This window comes from Gopherus evgoodei, chromosome 19 (assembly GCF_007399415.2).
Source record: "Gopherus evgoodei ecotype Sinaloan lineage chromosome 19, rGopEvg1_v1.p, whole genome shotgun sequence".
NCBI lineage: Eukaryota > Metazoa > Chordata > Testudines > Testudinidae > Gopherus > Gopherus evgoodei.
This window is the reverse complement of record NC_044340.1, coordinates 15,812,209-15,823,424: the sequence shown is the minus strand read 5'-3', so window position 1 is coordinate 15,823,424 and position 11,216 is coordinate 15,812,209. Positions and strand designations below refer to the sequence as shown.

The 11,216-nt window shown below is 53.1% G+C and overlaps 1 protein-coding gene across 8 annotated transcripts in view; it reads left to right on the top strand.

Annotated features, from left to right (window-relative positions):
* The first annotated feature begins 244 nt into the window (after positions 1 to 244).
* The window catches only part of RNF26 (ring finger protein 26), a 33,183-nt gene continuing 22,211 nt past the window's right edge, over positions 245 to 11,216 (top strand). For 6 of the 8 annotated variants that reach the window (XR_003997189.1, XR_003997191.1, XR_003997190.1 and 3 more), the window contains exons 1-2: positions 245 to 361; positions 844 to 2,837. Coding sequence is in view for 1 of the 8 variants with exons in the window: in XM_030538153.1 (XP_030394013.1) it covers positions 893 to 2,398 (1,506 nt within the window). In the remaining 7 variants the exon portion in view is untranslated. Of the gene's footprint in view, positions 362 to 843; positions 6,218 to 6,699; positions 6,706 to 11,216 lie in introns of those variants that run through there. The other 2 variants (XR_003997193.1, XM_030538153.1) reach the window with 2 other exon arrangements.

Here is an 11,216-nt window from a genome sequence, read left to right as displayed (position 1 = left end):
CCCAGCCCAACCACCCCCTCTGCCCAGGGCAGGGCACTGGCCCTTTAAATCCTCAGCCCACAGCGTGGTCTTAGCCCCACCCATCCCTCTGGAGCCAGAATTAGCCAATCAAAGGAGCCTCGGAACCCATAGGCCACGCCCCTCACGTAGGAACGTAAACCCCACCCCCCCCGGAGTCCTTCAAACAGCCCAATCAGAGCGCGAGGAGGGCGGATCTCGCCTCCCATTGGCCAACATCCAGCCCCGCCCACTCAAGATGGTGGCGCCCATTCGAACCGAGGGAGCCTTGGGACGTGGATAAGGCTAAACCCCCCGCGGGGGGAGGGGGAAGCGAGCCGGGATCCCCCCGTGGGAGAGCGGGGTGAGGCCCCGCCCCCCCGCCAGGGGGCGCTGACAGCAATCGCCGCAGACAGGCGGGGGGTGCGGGGCGGCAGGAACCCCCAAACCCAGAGGTTCCCCCGCTCTTACCGCAGGGGGCCCCAGCTTGGAGACAGCCCCTCCCCCGGGAAACAGACCCCTGCGACCCAGAGACCCTCCCACGTTTGGAAGCCAGCCCCCCCTACCCCCCCAGGCAGAGGACCCCCAATCCTGAGTGATTTTAAACTCCTGTCTGAGAGTCCCCCCCCTAAGTCTGGTAGCAAGGGAACCCCTGCTCCCCTCCACCAGGACCTTGAAACACTGAAGTGACCCCCCACCCCACCCACCTCATTTCCCCAGGCACATTTAGCCACCAGAGGATCCTCTTCTCCCCCAGCTGCATGGCAGGACCCTCCCCATCCCTGGGGAACCATCCCCATCCCCCAGCTTTTCCAGTCAAAGCCTGACCCTTCTCTTCTTCTCCAGCCCATCTGCTCTAGTTCACGCCGGGACCACCCTTGTCAGGGCGCGAGCCATGGATCTAGTGTTCCTGGTCATCAACAGCATAAGGATGGCCCTGGATTTCCTGGGCCTCCTGCTCAATGTGAACTTCTTCCTGGTCTCCACCTTGGTCTCAGTGCTGGTCTGGCTCATCACGTTCATCTACAACCTGCCCAATGCACTGGTGGCTAGTGTGATCCACTGCTGGAATGGGACTTTGTTCTCCTTGGTGTACCTGGTGGAGGTGCTTTGCTGCCTGGCCCTGAGCTCGGTCCAAACTGTCACCGGCCTGTTCCGAGGCTTCTGCTCCAGCCTGGAGAGTCTGAAAGTGATTGGGAACCTGTTCTCGCACCTGGTCCTGAGAAGCAAGGAACTTGTGCACCGAGGGCTCTGGAATGTGGTTGGCTCTGGCCAGTCACTCCTGAGGCAGGTATGCGAAGTGTTTACCATTGTCATGAGCCTCCTGGCCTATTTTGTTAACAGCATCATCAATATCTGCCTGATTGGCACCCAGAATCTGGTGCTGGCTCTGTGGGAATCCATCATCAGCCCTTTCCTAAGAGTCACAGACCTCCTCGCTGCCTTCCTTGCTCAAATGTCTAGCAGTGCCATTGCCATGTCCATTCTCATGTGGTCACCCTGCCAGCTGGCATTCGAACTCCTAGAGTCTATGAGCAAGCTCCTGGTTAATGTCCTCTTCCTGAATCTTTATGGCCTAGTGTTGCTGGCCCTAATTGTCACAGTCAGCACCTTAGTCCTCAACCCTGAGCTGACAAGGACGCTGGCAAACCATGTGTTGAGATACCTGAATACCTTGCCTTCTTACCACCGCCTACGGAGGGACATCTGGCGCCTCTATCAGATTGTGCTCTTATCGCTGGGGATGGTTGTGAGCTCCCACGCCTGGCGCAGGGTAGCAGGCTGGAGTCTCCAAATGGCCAACTGGAATGGAGGAGGCAGAGCAACAAACCAACAGGTCAATCAAGTGCCACAAGGTGCAGAGCCCATCCAAGCCAGGCAAGGGGCAGCTGCAGCCATTCATAGGCCAGTTGCTCCTGGAGGAGCTCATCAGGGAAGACCAGGGCTGCCTGGAGCCAATCAGCAGGGTGCAGCCGGTGCCCGTCAGGTGCAGCAGCTGGCAGCCAGAGGACATGGGGACCAACATGACATGAACGTTGAGCAAGGATCAAATGCACAACCAGCCTCTGGTCGAAACGCCACAGCAGGGCAGTGCCTCCAGCCTCCAGGGCCAAGCACATCACGAGCCAAAGCTCTGAGGAAAGAGCAGCTGAATGCTTTGGAGGAGGACAGCGAAGATGTCACTCTGGAGAACGACCCGTGGATGCTCCTGAAAGAACAAGAAGAACGTAAAAAATGTGTCATCTGCCAGGACCAAACCAAGACAGTCCTGCTCCTGCCCTGCAGGCACTTGTGCCTCTGCCAACAATGCACCGAAATCTTACTGCAGCAGACCATCTACCAGCGCAACTGCCCACTCTGCCGGCAGATGATACTGCAGACTCTGGATGTGTACCTGTGAGCTTGGGGTGTCGCTTAATCTACATTCCACTGGGCTTACCCGTAGTGCCAGCCAGTACAGGAGAATCCTGGGACCCCAGCTTCACGGTGGTGTTACTTTCTGTACCAGGTACCCAGCATCAGCTCAGCACTTCCTATGCCACCTAGAGTTTTCCAAAGAACCGACAGTGGCATCAAAACAGAGAGAACGTTAGAAGCTTCTTTTCACTAATGCTATGGTGTAACTCTCTTGTCGCTGCCGCTGGAAAGCACAGTAGCCGATCTCAATAATGGACTGGAAGGTTTTGGCAGTTGAAACTTTCATATTTCAAGGACTTTTGCCCGGAATGCAGACTCTTCCTCCGTTGGCTCATCATATAGAGTATCCAAAGCAGAGCTTGAAAAAGGATCCAGGCACTTCCTAGCCAAAGTCTTCTATGAAATATGGAGGCTGTGCCCTGGTAAGAAACTCAGCTGTTAGGAAAGGGCAAACTCTGGGATTCCAACCCTGCTATTAGGAGCAAGGGAGGGCTCTTGTGGCAGGCTTGGCTAGTGACTGCCTGAAAATCTTGGCATTTCTCCTCTTCTCTCAGCTGGGGAGAGGGAGAAGGGAGCTCTTGTGCCCACTTAACCTCCTGCTTTCTTGTAGGGAGGCAGGAAGGGAGTTGAGTGGCTGAGAGCCTCCAGCAGCAGAGTGAAATTGACAAGTTCTTGGTCAGTTTCACAGCAAACCACAGTGCTGTCTTGTCAATTTCACACTGGTGCCCCAGGCTTACAGGCCCAGATTCTCAAAGATATTTAGGCTTCAAATGCTTATCAATTTTAGTGGGAGTTGGGCACTTAAATACTGTTGAGTATCTTGGCTACAGCCCCTAATGAGTGGGCAAGTGCATCTTTCAAGCCTGAGCCAAAGACTGGCTAGTGATCTCCACAGCAAGAGGCCTGTTTGGCTTTTGGTTGCAGAAGCACACTCTGTGCAATCTTTAATCATTCCTTCGGAAACTGTCATAGTATTTTGGACCCTGGTGCCATCTGGGGTCTTTATTTTTCCTTTTTCCCCTTCAAAAGCTGGTAATGCTGGGGGAAAATGACTAGGCTGTGGGATTTTCCAAGCTCATTTTCCCCATTTCTCTCAGGGCCCCGCCTCCTCGAGAGATGCAAGTTAGAAGCGAAATGTTGCTACTGGGGAGAACACAAACTCTTCCCAGTTTAACTTACAGTGGAGTTAAGTCAGCACTTCCTTGGATACACTAGCATGGAATTAGCACAGATCACCTATGCAAGATAGCACATTCCAGATTCCTTGCACAGCTTTTTTTTGGGAGGGGTTTGAATGGGTTTTTTTTCCTTTTGAAGATTTTCTTCTCATGAATGTAGTGCTGTCTTAACAGCCATGGAGACTGAAGGCCTCCATTTATCCACAGAACAGGTCCAGCTTGGGCAGCAGCAATGTGAGCATCCACATCTCACTGGTACCTCCCTCCACACTCGGAGGGTCCCCTTTAGAAGGGACTTGATTCTCTGTGGCCTACTCAACCCATGGCCTTTACTGAGACTGCCCTAGAGCCAGCCCGTTGTAACAGCTTTTACTATCTCCCAGTCTGGGTTGGAATTGAAGGAGAGGTCTCCGAGGGAGGAAAGCTCCAAATCCCCATGCTGGACTTCTGAGACATGCAGGTTCTGGGGAGCAAGTGCTTTTCGATGTGCGATGAAGCTGTGATTGCACATATAAGGGTGGTAATTCAGAGTGGGATTCTATAGCGTTCTGTTTTACCGATGGCCTGAAATGTGAACCATATGCTGAGCTCTCCTTTGCTTTTGCACCATCTCCCTGCAGTGACACTTAGTAGTAGTGTCTGGACTGGGAGGCCTGGAGGCCCTGTCAACATTTTGCCAGTAAGCGTAATTCCAAGAGATCAGTGAGCCGACAATTAGGTATTTAAACTAAAACCCTCTCGTGTTCCCGGATGCTTGAGATGGGTTATAAGAGTGCCAGAATCAATTTGATTGTCAGTGCTTAAATTGGAAAGAGCCCCTGGACCACAAGACAAGAGGCTGAGGGATGTTTTTGTGCTCTCTCAAACTAATAAATAATTGATGGTTGGTCTGACCCCAAATGAAGCCCTGTATTAAGGCCAGAGAGCACTTGGGGAGGATCAAATCAGGTTGTTTACACTGCAGAATTCTGTGTCATAACGAGATGCAGGCTAGTCAGTGTGAATGTAACTGAATAGTTACAAGCACTTCGTGGGACGGAGTTACAGCCTCACGGTGAAATGGTGGCTGTACTGACGACAATGGGAAAATTGACTTCTTTAGGTGCAGGATTTACCCTGGTCTCTCTAAGGCATTAGCTTATGGGGCGGCCCCTGCATGGAGGCCAGAACCAAACAGTTCTGCCAAGGGCAGGGCACAGCACGCCACACAACAGCCTGTAGGAGACCACCCATATTTGTGTGCTTGACGGTCTCAGGGAGGCTGATCCAGGCATTGGTGGAGAGTTGCCATGTTTCGGGCAGGAGCGTCACCTGGCAGACAAGCGTGAAGGGTGAGATGCAGAACCTGCGAGGTTAAGCTTCTAACCTCGAAAGCTGCAAGGGAGCAGTGCTGCTAGTGGGCCACTGAGACATAAAATGACACAGCTTTCAAATTCTGATCGATTCAAAAAAGAATCACAGATCAGCATTTGAATGGCTGCTGCGTGATGCCACTGGCAAGGGGATGAAAATATCCTTCTCCGTCCCTTCTGAGCACCTTACACTTGAAATCTTGCAAAAGCAAGATGTCACCGAATCAAGTTCTGCCCTCGCTTGTAACCCGTGCAGCCAGAGGTCCAATCCAACCCACAGCCAGGCTTGCAGTCCTTGTGTTTACAATCTTTTACTTTGCTATTTTAAAAGAGAAGTTTCCCTCTCGCCCCGCTGCAGTTTGTTTCAAATGTTGCTTTCCTCTCCATCTGGCCTGTCCCTTTCACTTTCCGCTTCGCCTGCATTGGCAAACACTGCTGGGGGATGTTGAAATCCGAACAGAGAATTGTTTATTTTCTGTGAATTCCCCTGGAAACGATCTGATTGATTTGTAGAGTTTGTACAAACCCCTCCCCCCACCCCCACCACAAGAGTGTCTCGAATGGTGGCTGCGGGGCTGGGCCAAAGCTCTCTCCCAATGGTACATGTGTTCTGTCCCTTCCGAAAGTGCTCCAGTGCCTTAGTGCTGACTGGCTGGAGCGGGGAAGTAGCTGCATTGCTAAAAGCCCAAGTTTATTTTATTCATGCCGCAAGTTGCACAGGTACAATCTAATACAATAGCACGGGGCAGCTGGTGTAAATGGGCAGAGAGCTATGCCCATTTCAGCCTGAGGAGCATCTGGCCGAGGAGGTGCAGCGTCCGTAACTAAGTAACGCTTTCCACCTGCTCCAGCACAGCCGAGGCTATTCTGCTTCTTCCTAACCATCCGCCTGGGCCGCTGGAGTCAGCCAGAGGCCTGCGCAGCGAACCCGGCCCCCCTTTGTAAAGTTAGCCAGACCCTCCCAGTTTGTGCCTTTGTAAAAAGCTGGCTCCCTCACTGCTGCTCTCTGGCTGCCCTGCTTCAGGGGGTTATTTTGAGCAATTGCTTTTCTAATGCAGTCCCCTGAGGGGGAGAGTTTCGTATCAGGCTTTCTGGGGGACTTCTCTTCCCAGAGCTCACTGCTGCTTCCCTTCCTACCCAACCTTTTCTGATGTTTTAAAAGTCAGTCTCTTTGCCTTTTTAGGGGCTGTTTTTTGCTGTCCAGAAAAGCTGTGTGTTTTAAGGTTAACTCTTTGCACTCTGCACATTAAAGTCTCCTTTGCAAAAACCAAACTGCCCACAGCCCCGTTCTTAGGAATGCTCCGACTGGGGGAGGGCCACCTCCCCAGAGGGATTCTGGGGTTGACTGTCATTTCTGCTCATCTCTGGCCCACTGGAAACGGGGGAAAGCCCTGCAGCCAGAGATCCCAGGCTTTAATCAGCAGGGAACCTGCAGCGTTAGCAGGAGAGTTCTGAGCAGAACCGACAAGGATGAAGAACAGGTGGGGGTAGACAGAGAGGTGGCTGAGAGGAGAGTGTGCTGGTCCTGCACACAGCCAGAGAGGGTGAGGAGAGGACACTTCAGGGGTGTGTTCAGGCCCTAGGCTGATCTGGGGATGGTGTGTCGGGTGTGCTTGGGTGTAACACATAGTTAACGTTCAACCGGGGAAGCTTTAGCCACTAGCATGCACAAACGCAGCCACTGCTGTCGTTTGCGTTAGTGCCCCCTGCGCCATCCTTCCTCCCCCCTGGCTTCCCAGTTGTGTGAAACAAAGGAGCAGGTAATACAAACTGGCTGAGTTCTCGCTCAATATCCCTGCCCTCCAGCCTCTTTCAGAGCTGGCTTCCCTCACTCACTGGTATCTGTTGTTTCTATATATGTTCTTGCAAACAGAGATCAGGCCTTGGGCAGCGGGGAGTACCCAGCAAACAGGAAGGCTTCAGCAAATGCAGGTCAGCTGGGTTTGGAGTTATGCTGTATGGAAGGGAACAAAAAATAATCTGAAATTAATTAATTTTTTTCCTAGCAGGAAAAAGCTTTCCCCTCACCCTCTTATACTACTAGTAATTAATAGTATAATAAAATAGTGGCTAGATTTTGCTCTAGCTTTCCAAAGCAAATTCTCCCTTTGAGCTTAGCTCAGCATGGAAAAGTTCAACCCCCATAGAAGGCTTTGCAGAAATTTCTGAGCATGCGGAAACATGTGGCTCGGCACACACGTCACCTTATCTGATACTCTGGGGGGCCTTGGGCAAGTTGCTTCCCTTCTCAGTGACTCAGCTTCTCCAGCTGTGAAATGGGGATGATGGTCCAGACCTATCCTCCAAGGGTGGATGGAGGCTAATTTATTCATGTCTGCAAAATGTGACACTCCAGGGTATGTCTAGAAGTGGGGAAAGAGAAGATCCAGAAAGGAGGATGTTTCACGTATTGTGTGTCTAGGTAACATTTCCTTGTAACAATATGGAAGCCACAACTATCTGGCTTCCTATCAATTATGCTTTGAGGTCTGTGAAAGTGCAGTGGCTGTTGGATGTGTTATCCTTCATGTCCTGTCCTGAGTTGTTGGACGGATATGCACGGGTAAGCACCTGCTGCTTTTCAACCGAGAGGTGGCTGCATTTCACTAGTGGGTGAACTATTTTTGCATGCAGTTTGGAGCCATGAAGTTCTGGCTTCCAGTTTTCTGATCTAAACACTTGACAACCTCAGTCCCAGAGTCAGCAACATAGGCCGGGAGCCCTAAAGCTCAACCTCCCTGGCTCTAGGCAATAGAAAACTGCCCGCCCAAAGCCAGGACTAGAACCAAGGAGACTTGGCTCTCAGTGCCCGCTCTAGCCACTCCAAAGGTCTGCGTTCCTTTGGGAGATGGCTGTCTCTAATGCCGCCTCAGCTGGCTGCAGCCCTTGTGTGGGCGAACTCCCACCCCTACCTCTCGGCACTTACGCAGCACTTCCTAACTCTGAATATTAGTTAACTCCTCCCCTACCCTCTTTGCTGGGGAAACTGAGGCATTGCAAGGTTAAGCCCCACGTTTTCCAGGGTGCCCACCGTTAGTCCAACACACCTGATTTCCAGAGATGCTCCGTGTCTGCAGTGCCTAATGAATTCAGGTAGAACTGCAAGAGGTGGGGGTGCTCAGCACTTCTGCAAATTAGGCACCCCAAAATAGAGCCCCACATTTAGAGGCCGCTGATGAAACCCTGAGCCTAAAGGGCTGGCCCAAGGCTACAAGGCTAATGCACAGCACAGCAGGGATTAGAGCGGCTTTGCGGAGGATCTGGTTATCTGTGCAGATGCTACTCGTACCAACCTCCAGAGGCAGCCTAAGGTTTGTCAAAGGGAAACGCCCCGTGCTGGAACCTGGTAGCGCTCAGCCCCTGCCCTTGCAGCTGCAGCTGGCCTAGCAGAGGGAAGTTATTTTTTGGCTAATATTCCTGTAGCCCATTAAGGCTCATTATTACACACAGCAGAGAGCTGGGTTCGGAAGGCTGGCTCTTCCACTGGGAGCCATCAAGTCTGTGGTTTGACTTACTCCCTGGCTGTTACAGCAGGAAATTAACAGAAAAATGCAACTGTACATTCCTAGGCGCCCTGCTCCCAGCGAGTCCAGGCAGATCGCAGGGTTATTGATACCTGCACTTAGCGGTTTCCTTTAATAACTCACCCATTAAGTGGCAGCTCCTGGACTCGTTGTTCAAGCTGCTGTTAAAAATGTACCTTCCAGCCGACTTTGTGTTAGCACAAGGCTAGTGAAATATTCATGGGCCGAGAGCCGGAACGCAGACCAGCTGGGGGGGTGGGGGAAATGACCCTGCACTGTGATCCCTCATCAGAAACAACTGTCCTGCTTTGAGCATATCCCAGCCAGCTCTCCTGTGCCCCTTTGGGACAGTGAGACCTAGGCTAGCCTGGGGGGTGTGTCTCAGTTCTAGCCACCATTGCAAATCCCAGCATGGGCAGGCAAAGCTGCTATAGACTGCGATCCAAACACGTCTGAGCCTCCCTGGTGCAAATTCGGACTTTGTCTGTCTGCACTGAGTGTTTCCCTGCTGGAGCTGTACAAGAGCCTGGAATCTCATGCTTGGAGAAGGCCTTGGTGTGGTGGCACGTGGGGGAGATCTGTTTACACCCTCAGGTCAGATTGCCATCCTATTCCAGACAGGGCATGGATTAGTGGTTTAAGCAGCAGGCTTCACCGTCCCCACCCTGGAACAACAGAGCTGGGTCCTTTGTCCAGTGGAGGAGGAGGAATTGAATTCCAGGTAGCCTTGGGGAGCATTTGGGTGGAACCCTTAAAAATCGAGGCTCTGTGCAGGCATTCACCAGCACGTCCATTTATGGTAGGAGTTGGAAGCCTTGGCTAAAATCCACCCCTCCCTGCACTGTTTTGACATGCACTGGCCACGGTGCAACTCCCCAGAGGCGGTTGCATTTCAGTAGGGCGTTGATCCCAGCATGCATAGCTTGAAGACGAATGGGGCAGATTTGCAGGCAAGATACCATTAATCTCTCCCAGCCTCTGGCACACTCCTGCACCTGGAGGTGGATCCAGAGCAGCCTCGAGACTCTTCTCATCCTCTGGCCTGGCAGCTTCAGCCCTGCTAGGCTGTGGGGTCCCAAGCAGCTAGTGCTGGCTCCGTGGCTCAGCGGGAAGATGAAGCAGAAGGACGGGAAATGAGTTGGGAGGGGAGAGGCCCTCCTGACTGGAACACGTGGAAGTTTGAGGCTGGGGAGCTGGATGCCTCAGATGAGCCCAGATGAGGCTGCATTGAGGTACTAACCAGGGGACTGGGTTGCTCCTTGGGATCAGGCTTGGGTCGTTGGCCCATCCCTGGCCCCAGTGAGGGCCCCATGCACGGACTGAGTTTGTCTGGTGTCAATCCAGCTTCTGGCTTGCACATCACAGAACCGCCAACTGCTGGCACCAACGGTCTCAGAAGGGCCAAGGAGTGACTGGGCTGGTCATGCAGCCTCTTCCACCGGGGCTGTGGTCACGGGTCCCAAGGAGGGGATAGTAATAACAGGCAAACTCCGCCTGGACGAGCTGCAGCTCCTCTGGCTCCCATTCCCTGGGCAGTAACCCCTCTCTCTAGCAGCTGCTGCCTTGTGTGGGCAAGATGCCATGGGGTTTAATCATGGGCCCAGCTTTAATGAGATGGTGATTTCCATGCTCCAGAGACAGTGGCAGTGTGGGGAAGACAGACAGATCCACCTGCTCTCACCCTCCTGCTGCCTTTCTCACAAGGCAGGTTGTCTCGTGCCCAGCAGGGAGGCTGGCTAATGATGCTATGGGCAGCAGATGACAAATGGCAGCTGGACCACTGGGGACCTTGCAGTCGTGGGCTTGGAGCATAGAGGATGAGGCAGAGCAGGAATGTAGACGTGTGCATGGAAGCTCTTGGATGGCACCATCTGGCATTCTGGACAAGGCTCCTTCAGCTGTTGATGGTCAGAACAGTGAGCCCAGGTCCGCCTCCCTTCAGCTCAGGATGTGGAATCCAGATCTTACAATCTGATTCTGGCAAATGGCCTCATTGCTGCGAATAGCAAAACTAAACCCTTAGATGCAAACTTTGGGGTGTCCAGAATCCGGATCCTGTACCTGCAGCTAAGGCCCCTGTCTGCTTGGGGCTGTGAAGGGAGCTGCTGCGTTTCCACAGCGATGGGACCCAGGGCGGCTGCAAGTTGCCTGTTTTGAGGAGAGCTCTGAGCAGCTAAACTCTAGGACGGGGTCCCAACCTCGGGGTCTCAGGCAGATGTCAAGGGGTCATGGCCACCCTCCCCTCTCCTCCCCATATTGCTAAGGGGAAAGGGGATTTCCAGTGAGAAGGGAAGGAGGTTTGGAGGGTCCCAGCATGGTAAAGGTTGAGTACTACTGCTCCAGGGGCTTCCTCACCCTTCCTGTTTGCCCACCCTCATCTCCCCTCCCCAGGAAGCGAGGTTCCCTCCCCCTACATCATCCTATGCAGCCCCCGCAGCCCAACACAGCATTGAGCTCAGCTGCAAAGAGGCTTGTCCATCTCCAAGAGCAAGGCAGCTCCTGCCATCGATTCGTGAATCCATTTAGGCCCCCAGATGGCTCCGCTTACGGAAACATTCGTTAAGTCCACTGCTGTCCTCAGGCCGTTTTCCAGGAAGGAGCTGCTGCTGTCAGAGCATTCAGATACCCGGGGTTCTGGCTAACCACCCCAGCCTAGCTGCTAGGGGACCAGGGGCTCTGCAGTGAGCACCCAGCAACCTCCTAACACTCTGCAACCATCCCCACCACCTCAGTACCCACTGCTGGCG